Genomic DNA, 14932 nt, shown 5'->3' on the forward strand with positions numbered 1-14932 from the left:
CAAAATTATTGGATGCACCTTTGCAGCAGGATGTGTTATTTGGAGTTAAGGCAGAAGAGGTATTAAAGAAAATGGAGGATAAGGCAAAATATATGCAAACAGTGAATGATTTTCTTACAGGTTCAGCCTCCTAGATTTAGCAGAAACTGGACAACTAAGAAGTGGTCCTTTCCAATTACAGACAGACCTCAAAGGGGAAGATACAGACGTCCAAGAGGTAGAGGTCAAACACAAGGTCCTTATAGGCCTCGACAATGGGTTGCATCAGGCCAGAAAGAAGGGGAAGACAAGCCACAACCATATAAAAAGCAGCCCCAATGACTTCCCACTACAGCTGCCAAACAAATCCCTCTTGGCAGCCCCCTTGGGAGGAAAACTGGCACTCTTCTACCACAATTGGCAAATGATCACCAAAGACAAATGGGTTCTCAACATTGTATTTCAAGGTTACAGGTTCCACTTTCACACTCTGCCAAGGTTAAAAGGAATGCCAAATCTGCCACCAAATCAATGGGCAGAGGCTCAAAAACAAATTACAGCACTCATGGATATGAGAGCTATTCAAAAGGTACCATCACAGGAGTAAGGACAAGGATTTTACTCAAGACTCTTTTTGGTACCCAGAAAGGACAAAGCCTGGAGGCCCATTCTGGATCTTTCGTCTCTAAACACTTACCTGGATGTTCCGAAATTCAAAATGTTGACATTACAGCAGCTTCTTCCCATGCTGGGCAAGAAAGCTTGGCTCGTGACTTTGGACCTCAAGGAGGCATACCTGCATGTCCCTATCAGACAAAACTGCAGAAGATACCTCCGATTCATAGCTGGTTCAATGCACTACCAATTCTCTGCACTGCCCTTTGGCTTATCTACTGCGCCCAGGGTCTTCACAAAGTGCCTGGCACTAGTAATTGCATTTTGCAGACAGAAAGGAATTCAAATTTATCCATACCTGGACGACTGCCTGATTCAAGCAGAGAGCAAGAACATTCTTCTAAAGCATCTGGCGTTTGTAAAAAAGTTACTAAGTTGCCTGGGGTACACAGTAAATGAAAAGAAATCAAAACTAGTGCCCTCACAAGAGATTATATTCCTGGGTGCCAGCTTGAACACAACGGCCCAGATAGTTTATCTCATGCCAGACAAGCAAAGACAACTGACTCAGTACTTTCAATTGATGGCAACAAAGACCCAACTCCCTGCAAGAAAAATTCTGCAAGCCTTTGGTTACATGGCAGCCTGCATACTACTAATTCCATATGCCAAACTGCATATGAGGAAACTACAATGGTACCTAAAGAGTGTATTGTCTCAACACTGTCAAAGTTTGGAAACAGTTATACCACTAATCCCTTGCTTTCAACAGGAGTTTCAATGGTGGGCTTAAGCTTGTCACCTCAACAAGGGACAGCCTTTTACACAACCCACAGCTAGGCAAACACTGCAACAGATGCATCGGATTATGCCTGGGGAGCACACATGGCAGGCAAATGTATTCAGGACATGTGGCCCGCAGAACAAAGGCATCTTCACATCAATCAAAAAGAGATGTTAGCCGTACAAAATGCCCTGATAGCTTTCAAGGGCCTGCTGCATCCAGGACAACAACTGATAAAGACAGACAACACCACAGTTATGTGGTACATAAACAAGAAAGGGGGCACTCTCTCCTACCCCCTATGCAGACAAGCCATGACCTTGTGGAACACAGCTATAAACCTTCAAGTTCATCTGCAAGCACAATTCCTGCCAGGAGAGAACACACTGGCAGACCACTTAAGAAGAAACATCATGGATCCCCACGAATGGGAATTGAATCCACAAATATTCAGAATGATAACACAGAAATGGTGGAGCCCGGACATCTGTTTGCATCCCCATTAAACTGCCAGCAACAAAAATTCTGCACAAGGAGTTACCATCCACAAGCATGGAAAGTGGATGCCCTCTCATTCAGCTGGGAGAACCTACAAGTATACGCTTTCCCACCACTACCTCTCCTGCCAAAGGTACTCATAAAAGCCAGGCAAGAAGAGCCAAAACTGATCCTGATTGCACCAGACTGGCCATGCCAGCACTGGTACCCAATCTTAAGGAGCTTAGCACAAGAACCACCCTGGATTTTGCCTCAAATCCCACATCTGCTGACTCAGCACAACAATCAAATACTACACAGCCAGCTAAAGACCTTAAACCTAGCTGCATGGAAGATTTCTTAGTCAAGCAAGCAATGCTCTCTCCAAAGCTGTTATGTTGTCATTCTGGAGGCCAGAAGGCCAAGTACCAGCAAAGCCTATTCGGATAAATGGAATAGATTCTGTGCCTGGAACCAAGCTCACAGCCTTGACCCTCTTGTCCCAAACATTCCTCAGATACTACAATACTTAACAGAGATGCTGGACAAAGGCCTCTCCTTCTCATCCATCAATATCCATGCCTCTGCCATCTCTGCTCATTACAACAAGGATCCACCAATTTTCTCTAATCCTCTGTTAAAACAGTACCTCAGAGGGACTAAAAACATAAGACCGCCACGTAGAGCACCTACTCCAACTTGGGACCTCAACTTTGTTTTGGAAAAACTAACTTCACCTCCTTTTGAGCCAGCTAACACAGCAGAATTAAAATATATCTCTTGGAAAACTGCTCTGCTCCTGGCAATAACATCAGCACGAAGAGTTTCAGAATTGCAGGCACTAATGGCAGTGGAACCTTTCCTTATTTTCCACCAGGACAGGGTGTCTTTAAGAACTAACTCTACATTTATGCCAAAGGTGGTATCCAGTGTGGCTCAAAACCAAACTATTCACCTGCCAACTTTTTATCCTAAACCACAGAATAAAGGGGAGAGACTACTGCACTCTATGGACATTCACAGGCAGTTATGCTTCTACTTGGACAAAACCAAAGCTTTCAGGAAATCTGAGCAATTATTGGTAGCATATGCTGCAGGAGCACAGGGAAAAGCCATTTCAAAACGGACTATTTCAAAATGGATAGGACATTGTATACATTTCTGCTACACATACCATGGAAAACCTGTACCTAGCAGCATTAGATCTCACTCCACCAGGGCAACAGCCACTTCAACTGCCTACCTCAGGGGAGTACCTACCAAGGATATTTTGGAAGCAGCAACTTGGAGTTCTGTACATACCTTCACCAAGCATTACCATCTGCTTCTATACTCTAAATCCAGAGCTGGCTTTGCCACTGCAGTGCTGCAGGGCCTTATAGCCATCCCTAATGCCTTATAGAACCAGCCACCCTACCTCAGCTTTGGGATTCTACCCAAGTGTAATGACTGCAGCAGTGTAACACGATGAACATAGTACAGTTTTGTACCTACCATAAATGTAGATGTTCAAGTGTATACACTGCTGCAGTCCAGGTTACCCTCCCTCCTCCCCCTCTTACTGGCTGGTACGTATCTATGTCTTCTACCCTTACTACCTATGGGGAGTACTTGCTGGTAGCCGTAAGTTGTTTTTTGCTTTTCTTATGTATGTTTTATTAGCAGTTGGAATTGCCTACCTATTTGCAGGCACCTGACATCTGGGGCAAGAAAAACTGAAGAAAATTGCATCAGCTGCATCTTATATACCCCTGTCACACTGACGTCAGGGAGGAGGCGACAGCAACAGACGCCGGACCAAGACTTTGGAACTCGGGCAGGATAACCCAAGTGTACTGACTGCAGCAGTGTGTACACTCGAACATCTACATTTATGGTAGGTACAAAACTGTACTGTCTTCAGCATCTGTCCAAAAAGGATTGTCTGAAATCATTGTTACTTTATTCTGTTTCATGCAGACTGCTCAGAGGTGATCTCTGCCTTGCACAGGAGGCAGTCTTTGACCCTGCTTTATTGGAAATGCTGCATATCTGTAAGTCAAAGGGTAAACTGGTTACTTACTTGTCCTTAACCTGGTATGTGACATTAATAGAACCTGCTGAAGGGACAGATTTGTCTCCCAGTGGTTGCCACACCTTTGGAACATACCCTGTGTCCTCTTAAGCAGAGCACCACATTGGTCCTCTTTATAGGCAATCTGAATGATTGGGTGGAACTGTACATTCACCCCAGGGGTTCCACATATGTCCCCCTTGGACAGGGGTGATAGGTGCTGATTGTGGAAATAAGGGTAAAACTTGACTAGGCTTGTATGAACCCTAGGGTCATTAGCCAAGTAACCTCCTATAATCCTACATAACATAGACAGAACTGCATAACCTCCTTTGAAAGCTCACAGCTATATGAAGAAAATCCTGCAGGCAGTATGTGCCTTGCTTGAATGGTTACTGAGATATCATAAGCTGTTTATACAAAATTACAAAATTAATACTCATTGCTATTATTTGGGCTTATCAAATCTAGTTTAAAGCATTGAACTGAATGTATGCCACTAATGTTAAGATTTAATTTATCCTACATAGTTTGCCATTTTTTCAGTTTTCTAGTTACACTTATCGTTCCAGAGATATGAATATTTGCTAAAAATGTAAGATGATAAAGGTTCAAGCCACACCCACAGGGAGTTAACAGTACACACACAAAAGAGCTGTACTTGAGAGAATGAGTTAAGTCGCCCAGCATTCTGGGAAGGCGATTGAAGTAAGAGTTGTGGAAGATAAAAGAGCGAAGTGACGGGTCAGTAAATTCTGTGCCAATGTATGCATAAAAAGGTCTATATTACATTGTTGAACTGACAAAAGTTGAGCAATGTAATATCGAACTTTAAAGTTTGAAAACTAAAAACGAACACCGAGGACAGCGATTCCCCCCCAGACTGTTTATAGATGGCTGTCCTCTATTTTTTTTTTTCCCACCATCTATTCCAGGCAATATTAATGTACATTCTAGTAGAGCCTTGGCTTTCACAATGGCATACTGGAATGGGGTGGACTCTTAGCAGTAGTCTAGAAGCAGCAACTTGTCCTCAATTCATACATTTGCAAAATACTGCAAACTAGATTCCTTTTCCAGGTCCACAGCTGGATTTGGTAGGACCCTTCTCCAGGGACCCCTTTCCCTTTATTTTTCCTCCTCCTGGTTGTATATGCTATCTAGTGTACCCATAGGTTACTGCTGCAGTCTGAGTAATGGACATAGTACAGCTGTGTAAGTTGCTCTTATCTGTAACGTAGATGTTCAAATTCTCCACTGCTGCAGTAGCTGTACTCAGACACCAAACCCTTCTTGTACATTTTTGTTTTGGGGTGTGTATATGCATTTGTTTGTGCACGCACGCATGTCTGCATTGTGTGTGTGTGTGTGTGTGTGTGTGTGTGTGTGTGTGTGTGTGTGTGTGTGTGTGTGTGTGTGTGTGTGTGTGTGTGTGTGAGTGAGACAGAGGAGAGGAATGAAGGTCAGCAGGACTAAGAATATATGTATATGAATGAGAGGGAGGATAGAGGAATAGTGAGGATGCAGGGAGTAGAGTTGGCGAAGGTGGATGAGTTTAAGTACTTGGGATCAACAGTTCAGAGTAATGGTGAGTGTGGAAGAGAGGTGAAGAAGAGAGTACAGGCAGGGTGGAATGGGTGGAGAAGAGTGTCAGGAGTGATTTGTGACAGACTGGTACCAGTAATATTGAAAGGGAAGGTCTACAAGAGTGTAGTGAGACCAGCTATGTTGTTTGGAGATGGTGGCATTGACAAAAAGGCAGGAGTCAGAGGTGGATGTAGCAGAGTTAAAGATGTTAAGATTTGCACTGGGTGTGATGAGGATGGACAGTATTAGGAATCCGTATATTAGAGGGTCAGCTCTGGTTGGATGATTTAGAGACAAAGCCAGAGAGGCGAGATGGCATTGGTTTGGACATTTGCTGAGGAGGAATGCAGGGTATATTGGGAAAAGGATGCTAAGGAAGGAGCTGCTAGGTAAGAGGAAAAGAGGAAGGCCTAAGATGAGGTTTACGGATGTGGTGAGAAAGGACATGCAGGTGGTTGGTGTGATAGAGCAAGATGCAGAGGGCAGGAAGAAATGGAAACAGATGATCTGCTGTGGCAACTGCTAATGGGAACAGCCGAAAGAGAAGAAGACAGATATAAAACACATGTTCATAGGTTCATACTAGGCTATCTGTCCTAGGGCATTTATAAGCCTAGCCAGTGTGTGTTTGGCTTTCGGCACCCATTTTAAATTAATTTTGCTATGCCCTTTTTCGAGGTTAGTATACTGTGCCTCTGTCTAACAGTGACACAAAAGTGATACCCGGGGTAAACCTACAATCTCCCGTCCACTCATCAAGATTCCTCTTGAAGAGAGTCAATGAGGGACTCTGCCTAACCTGGACTGGGATTTTATTCCAGAGTGAAGGGAGCCTCTGGGTTATGAAACTGTCCCTCCAGCATGTCCTATTTATTTCAGTGCTGAGGTTCAAGTCTCTAGCGTAGCTCGATGGGATTTGGATTTTCTGAGGTGCAGCATGTCCATTAATTCCGGGTTGGACATGGCTTTGTACGTCAGGCACAGATCGCCTCTGAGCAGATGGTATGCCACTGAGTAGAGCTGGAGTTTCTTTAACCAGGCAGCATATGGCATCTGTTTGAGCCCTTTGATCCTCTTGGTGAGGTACTTTTGGGGTCTTTCCAGTTGCTGCAGGTGTCTGGTAAGGTACATCCCAAAAGGGCATTGTACTCAATTATGGGCCTGATGAGGGATGAGTAAAGAGGCACGATGACCTCCCCTGATCTAGATGTGAATTCTTCATGATTAGGTGAGCTATATAAAATGTTTTTCTAACCACTTTGGCCATGTGGTTGTCAAATGAGAGATTGCTATCAACTTGGGTCCCCAGGTCCCTAATTACTTCTTCTGTACTTAATGGATTACCATCTATGTGGTAATTTGTGGGCACTTTGTTTTTGCCAAAGGGGATGACTATACACTTTTTGGCGTTTAGCTTGAGGCCATGGCTCTGGCACCAGTTGTCTGTATAATATATATAATATATATATATATATATATATATATATATATGTGTGTGTGTGTGTGTATATATATATATATATATATATATATATATATATATCTATATCTAAAATGTGTGTGTGTGTGTGTATACATAAAATCCACTACCAATCATTAGCGGACCGGAGTTCTGCTGTGGCGACCCCTAACCGGGAAAAAGCCGAAAGACACAAACAAACAAACAAAACACATACACACACACATGACCCATACACCTATAGAGAAGTTCTGTATCATCTGTTTGCTCCTCAGTCTTACAAACCCAAGAAACATTTTGTATCAACTCTGTTTTTCAATCCAAATGGACGTTGGATTGCTACAGATCTGTTATTCGGTATCCCATATTTGTATGAAACGGTAGCCCATTAAGCACTTATGCCTCCTTTCAGACTTCACATACTTAACTATGTATCCATCCATCTGCATTGACTCTTGTTATATGTTTATGAGGGTTATCTTTTTACCTGATATGTACCCCACTATCTCCCCTCCCAGAAAGGAGAACATTTTAGATGGTTCCCCTCATTCTGAGCTTAGCATACCTCTCAACTGTTCAGAATTTAATTTCGGGCCAAAATTTTCCTCCTATTTTTGGTCTGTTCCCCATCAAATTTGCAGTTTTCTGACAAATTATTGAGGAGTGAAGTCACTAAATGACAGGCATTTGAAGTTCAGCTTTCAAGTTATTAAGAAAGTGCACGCTAATGCAAATTATTGTTTTAGAAGAAGAATATTTAAAGTCTGATCTTGATTTTGGTGTTTGCCTCCTCATTATTTCTGGCTTTGTCCAGGCTTCATGCAGTAGAAAGTTGAGAGGTATGAGTGTAGTGCACCCCAGATCACCAGTGCTGCAGATGGATGCCTTTCCCATGTAATGGATGGCTGCCATTTGTTCATTTAATTTATTTAAAGGAAATGCATGAATACGAGTTACGCTGCAGTGCACATCTATTTGTTTTACTTATTTTTCTTAATTCTTATGTTTCCTAGGAAGATGTTTTTAATTTGGAGAAATACATTAAACAACAATTTGCAGAATGTTACCAGTTTCTCCTAGACAATGAACAACAACTCATCCAGCAGCTGAAGAATGATGAAGCAAATACTCTAAAACGGATGGAAGGAAATCTCAAGTGCATTAAACAAGAGATCGTTACCTACCTTGTGACAGACTCCGATGGCAACTTGGAGGACAAGATTAAAGAAGAGGACAGCCTGAAAATAATGGAAGAAAATGTTAAATCAGTTGAAAATGATGCTGTGGCCATTAACAGCATTAGTCACAGCAACATGGAGATCAGACAACCGGAACCTGTTGGTTTGCTAACAGTAAGCATGTTTTTCATTTCTGTTTTTTATTTATTTATTATTTTTTTTTTTAGAAAGTGGAATAATGTGACAGCTGCGATATTGATTTTTTTTTTATTTCTTGAGTTTGTTGGCCAGTTAGAGCTCATTCTCAATGGAGGTTTAAAACTAGAAGCTCCAGTATATTAGTACAAACATAGACAAAAATAAGTTCCAAAGACAGATGGAAATCAGTGATGCTGTTCTACACTGGATTTTGTAATATTTTTTTTAGTGACGTAACAATATATAACACTTTTCAGTCAGTAATAAATTATCTTTGAGAAAAAAATGTAGCTTTGTTGTCAGGCATATACAGACTGGAGAAATCTTGTTTGGAAAATGGTACATTTCCCGGTATTGACAGTGATGTTTGGAGGTGTGCAGTGACTGTTATCAGTACTGATTTGCTATAGTGTCATAGACTGTTCTGAGCTGAAATGCACCTACAATAAGGTTAAGGTTACCATGAATAGAGGAGTGTGAGCTACACTTGAATGGGTTACACTTGGGAAGGTGAAGAGCATTTACAGTTAAAAGGCCTCAGTGTGGTAAGATGTTTCCTTAAGAAGTTTATAAAGGAACTTATATTTATCTTGTGCTGAAGCAGGAGGTTGTTCCATGCCTTGAAGTGGTGATATAGAAATGTGAGTGACCATGGTGGTTCTTATAGTACTGTGGTGCAGAGAGTTTCAAGTTCTGAGGAAGCCAGAAGATGGACATTTGTCAGATTTGTGCAGGGTGGAATGGGATACTCTAAAGGCTGTGTAAAGATTTTTTTTTTCCAAATTCATACCAGTTATTAGTCACTAGAGCTAAGCAGTGGTATGTCATAAGGGACTGGTTAGATACAAAAGAGGAGCTCCATGGTGAGTCCCCATATGTTTACCAAAAGGGAGGAGTCTAGGTTAGTAGATTAATGAACAGTGGAATATTGGTAACAGTCCTGAGTGTAGATATTGGTATTAGGAATTTTTTGATACAATAAGGGAAGACAAATTTAACACTGAATTTGCATATAGTTGTGTTAATGTGGTGGTCAAATGTGTATTGAGGTGAAGATGAACACCTAGCAGTTTGAAGGTGGCAACTATTTTCAGTTGGGATTGAGGTTTGGTGGCCAGGGTGGAAGAGTTGCAAATCCACTTTTGAACTTGGGTGTATGCATCATGGTGTGCATTTTTATTATGGTAGTACTGTTGAATGTAAAAAATGGATGTTATCTGCATATTGTATGCCTTTAGCTGGATGACAGAGTTTGAGTATTTTTGTGACAGATATGATACACAGTAGTAGCCAAGGAAAGAAGCAGTGGGCACACCTAGTTGTACAGGCCAGAAGAGTGAAATCTGCGTACATAATCTGAATGCAGTTGCTGAAGTAGCTTTTGAACCAGTTTAGGGTTGGGCAAATGTAGATATATGGAGGTTATATCTGTACACGTTGAGGACTTTTGTTAAGTCTGTAACGATGGCACATGATAAGCTGTTGTCATTAGGTTGTACTTTAACTTGATACAAGAAGATATGAGATGCTGTTTTTAATACCATGACCAGGACAAAAGCCATGCTTGACAGTCTGAGAAGTATTGCTGTAGCAAGATGTTTTAGTAATTCATGCCATGTACATGTTTTAATCATTTTTGAGTGGGCTTAAGGACTGTAGTAGGTTGATATTGATGAAGCTTAGTTGAAGGGGGCCTCCTTTATATAGTGGATTTTTTCGCATTAAAAACTTATTATAATGCACATTTCCAAAGGGAATGAAAAAACAGGGTGTCTAAAACAGTAAGTGTACCTTGGATAAACTTGTATCAAATTAAAGAAAGTAATTAATAAAAGTCCCATTGGCAATAAATATAGGTACACTGAGTCCATGGATAACTCAGGCAGTTAATTAATTTTCCAGTCCTCTAGTATGAAACATTTACCAACTGAAGCTAAACACTTTGCTTCCATGCATCTTAAGGGAATATTTCTAATTTTGTTAAACAAGAATGCAGTATGGGTAAAGTTGATACAGTAGGGGTAAATTTTAAATTTCATTGTGCAGTTGTGGTTATCCATTTTACATGTATCCTTACAAAAACAAAACAATCTCTGAGGGCAGTTCTGTCAACGTGTATTAAAGCTGCAGGATAACTTAAGCATCAAACAGAATATCAGCTGGTAGAGCAATGAATTATGTATAAAAACTTGTACCGAACTGATGCATTCCTAATAGAGTCATGAATATTGCAAATGTTATTTAATGTTCTCTTCCTCTTGGATTTTAAAGCAATCTGTCATTTTATTTTACCAAGATAAGTAGAATTAAAATGCATCTTGTGAGACATTTTGTATGTCACAGATGTTTCTTTTTAGCTAGAATGTCTTATCTTCCATTGGCCTTGTTAGCAATTGAAAAGACTTCCTGTGTTTTACGAACCAAAATAAGAATAAGCTCCCCTCTAGGAGTATCACACTCACAGAGTTCAGCCAAAATTATTTGGGGAAGCTGTGGAATGATGCATCTAAGTGTAGAGAAAAGGTGTTATTGTATGCTTTCATTGAATATTTACATATATTAATAAAGGTAAAATTGACTTGATATATGACAAGTAGTATTTAATTAAGGAACATGCTTGAATTTTAAAGTAGTAATGAGATAATCTGTGTTGAAGTAATAATTTTAATACCTTTATAAATTGGTTTAACTAGGTATTGATAGTTCTTTTGTATTGATGAGGGCTGCAGTTTTGTAGCTTTCAGTATCTGGCATGGATAAAACCTGCTTGGGAGAAGGGGGACTTGGACACTGCCATGGAATCCTTTGGGTAGCTGCCTCCCCTTAGAAATTCACAAATCAATTTAATTAGACCATATATTGTGGAGGTGTTAAGTTTTGTAGTCAGAATGTAATCAAGGGCAACATAATCATCTAAACTATATTAACTCTTCCCAGTAATGACCACATCTCCTAATACATATGTTGTTTATTTTCATTTTTCTCAAGCAAAGTATTAAAAGAATGTAATAAAATCTGATGGTATGTAGAAGAGTATATTATGAGTATGAAAAATGAAGTACTGGAATGACTTTTCTATTATTACAGGTTGCTTGTATGCAGGCAAGGCATTGCAGTATTTCTGATTTGTCATAGATAATTGTATATCCAACTATGCTGAATGCATTAGTAAAAAGCTGTTCTTTGTTAATATCACACTCCTCATAATTGCATTATCATCAATAATACATGCCTCTAATTACCAGTACATAGTTCTGTATAACAGAGTTAACAGCAAACACAATTGTTGCTGAAAGTAGGCATAGTTAACAAACACCTGTCATGATTTTAAACTTTTCTGAGACTGTGTTCTTTTTTAATATGAGCTTATGTTTCACCACAGAAATGTTGGATTGCAGTAATAAAGGTGTAGTTCAAAGAGTAAAACTCCAAAAACTTAGCAGAAGAAGCTCTTCTGTAAGTGATCAAAGACTTTTATATGCTTGAGGTTTAATTTTATCAATATTGCTATTATTATTTGGTCTCTGCTCTGTAAAATGAGGTTTTGCATGCAAATATTTGTTAGCACCGTCTGTTGATCATGCTACGCCTAACTCACATTGAACAAATATTGTCAATATACGTTATAGCTGTTAAAGCATTTTAGGTTAATAGTTTTGCAGACTGAGAGCCTTGTATTGCCTATTACAAGGTTAGCCAATAATTGGAGGTTAGACTCGAGCTCTGTATCTTGTATCTATGAGGTAAAGGCCTTAACATTATGTCAACAGCCCCTTTCCTATTAAGAGTTTTCACTATTATTTGACAGACGGTCAGTGTTCAGTATTGCTATAGAATGGGAATATACTGGTTTCATTCCAACGTTATCACTTGTACAGACCAATATTACCTTACCCAAATCCATTATTTCTAGCATTTTTCTCTGTGTAGTAGTTAAATATTGCATTAATTAATACAAGGAAGGAACAATTTTGTCTAAATGCTGAATATAATTTAGCAGTAAAGTTGCCTGGGCCTGTGTTTATTCTTCTCTAACAATGTAATAGTCTCTTTACTGTCTTGGAGGGGATAGAGAGATTGAGGCCCACAGGTATCCTGTAGCCACGTGCACACATCATGAATATCTTGAGACCATTTCTTATTATGCATTTATTTAAAATCCATCACTGTGTTATGGATGGCCTTTTGATTATTTCCTAACGCACCTTGTGAATTATATCATTTCAGAGTCACCTGTCTGGTATAACCTGACATTGCAAGGCTAACATGTTACATACTTTATCATATTAGAAGCCCCCTTCAAACATTATTCATTCATGCCAGCACTTATCTCTGCTTTATGTCATTGTTACTTCTGCGTTTTCTGGTGCCTGTTGTGAATGTATTTTTCGTAATTAATTGCAAACAATTCTGACAAAAAACACCATCTGCTGCTCTAGAAGTTTAATCTTAAGACATTGTCTAATGCTTTAGTGTCCTCCATATGACAATATGTGGGCACTTTAAATTTCATACCATTTGTATTTGAAAGAGGTTGCTGCTTCGGTGTTATCCACTCAGTAGTTATGTATTGTTACATTTATACTGTGACAGCAGTCATCTGATTTAAACCAATTGGATAACGTTTTTTTTTATTTTTGTCCTGCTTCCAACTGAAATAACTGTCAAATGATTACACAAAAGCCATTGTCCTTGCATTTGCACTAATTAAATAAATTGTCTTAAGAAAAATAAGTCTGAGAATATAATGTAACTTTGCGACTTGTTTGCATATTTTTTAAGGGAACTCATACTCTGTGCCCATGTGTTGAACTGTCTTGTATTAAAAAAATTTTGCAGCAACCTCACGTTTTTTCATGATATGCATATATGCTAGGTTTGCATTCCAGACACCACCCAATAAGATTGAAAACATTCAGCAACACTATCTAAAAAACTTTGGTCTTCTTGAAACAGGCCAATTGTAATATTAAAGTCATCATTGTGGGTTGGTAATATTAATACTCATCTTTTTAATCCATAAAAAACATCTTTAACTGTCGCAAGTTGTTTTAATCACTACTGATAATCCACCTGATTTATCAATATCAAAAGTATTGTATAATAAGTTAGTCTCCAAACAGTTAGCAACACTTCGATTCTTTCCATCATTTAACTCATTATTGTCGAGTGTGCCTCCAGGCGATTCCACATTTACCTCCTACTGAATGCTCTAGGCATCAAATATCGGTTGTTCATATTTGCATTAACAATTCCAAAACCATGCTACATACAAGGTGTCAGAAGATTTCATCTAAAAGCATCCACAGCTGTATTAATATTTGACCTCTGTCTAATGTAGCTAAAGAGATATTGAATATTATTTATATACTATTTCTTTGTATTGTAATTTTCATATTTCTCTAAATATCTCAACATTCAGGTAACATGGAGCTGCATAGCCTCATATGAAAGCTCACAGCTGTATGAAGAAAATCCTGCTGGCAGTATGTGTCTTGGCTGAATGTTTACTGAGATATAGCATAAGCTGTTTATAGAAAATTACAAAATGAATAATCACTGCCATTTTTTGGGGTTATAAAATCTACTTTAAAGCTTTGAACTCAATGAATGTCACTAATGTTAAGATTAATTTATCCTGCATAGTTTGCCATTTACAGTTTTCTAGTTACACTTATGGTTCCAGAGGTATGAATATTTGTTTGAACTGTAAGGTGATGACTTCATTTAATATAAAGGCTCAAGCCACACGCACTGGGAGTTAACAGTACACATGCGAAAGTGCTGTAGTGGATGGAATGAGTTAAGTCACCCAGCAGCATCCTATGATATTAGGAAGCAATGTTTATGAATGAATATTTTTTAATAAAATTAATATCTAAGCAAGCTGAAGTGTTTAAGAAAAGGAGAGGGCTTCCATGGTTGGTGCTGAGTTGGAAAAAATAGTCCTTACGTGACTTTATTTTCCCAGAATTTCTGATGGGCTTTTTGGGTAATTCACCAATATTCTTGCCTTTTTATTTGTTACATTTTTGTCTATCAAGACTGAAGGATCCTCTCTTTAGCCTGCAGACTTGGAAATAGGATCGTTTCCCTTTTTATTCTGTGATGGACATCTGTTATAGCAGAAGAGTCTGTGATGCAGGCTGGGATTATCCAGAGTACATTGTGATGCTTGTCACACATGTATAGTGTCAGATGGTCAGAATAACAATGTTTTCAGAAATCTGCACTGATGTGATGTGTAGAGGAGTGAAGTGCTCCTCCACCATCTGCTGCTGAGACTAATTGTCAGAGAATCTCTTATTTATTATGTCTGGAGGGTGGTCCCATTTGGAGTTGGAGGATCAGTGAAATGATTATGATGGTGACAGTGACTCCCCTTTGACTCTGTCCAAGTCTGTGTATCCAGGCCTCACTCTGTTTCTTTCCATTTTTCCCTCTTCTGTTGACATTATAAGCCATTGTAATAAACAGTTTTTATTTTGAGATAGACCACAAGCCCTAGCAAGATACATGAGCTAGTGGATGCAGTGAAAGTAGTAGGGATTCACAATGACTTGATTGCATATTATATGCAGATTGCTGTGGCATGAACTACA

The 14932-nt window shown here is 39.3% G+C and overlaps 1 protein-coding gene across 2 annotated transcripts in view; it reads left to right on the forward strand.

The window, feature by feature from the left end:
* The first annotated feature begins 7964 nt into the window (after positions 1-7964).
* The window catches only part of LOC122813871 (putative zinc finger protein 66), a 172994-nt gene continuing 166026 nt past the window's right edge, over positions 7965-14932 (forward strand). For both annotated transcript variants that reach the window (XM_044086411.1, XM_044086410.1), the window contains exon 1: positions 7965-8306. In XM_044086411.1, coding sequence (XP_043942346.1) covers positions 8094-8306 — 213 coding nt within the window. In that variant the 5' untranslated portion in view covers positions 7965-8093. The remainder of the gene's footprint in view (positions 8307-14932) is intronic.

This window comes from Protopterus annectens, chromosome 10.part0 (assembly GCF_019279795.1).
Source record: "Protopterus annectens isolate FY-2018-M chromosome 10.part0, PAN1.0, whole genome shotgun sequence".
Lineage (NCBI taxonomy): Eukaryota > Metazoa > Chordata > Ceratodontiformes > Protopteridae > Protopterus > Protopterus annectens.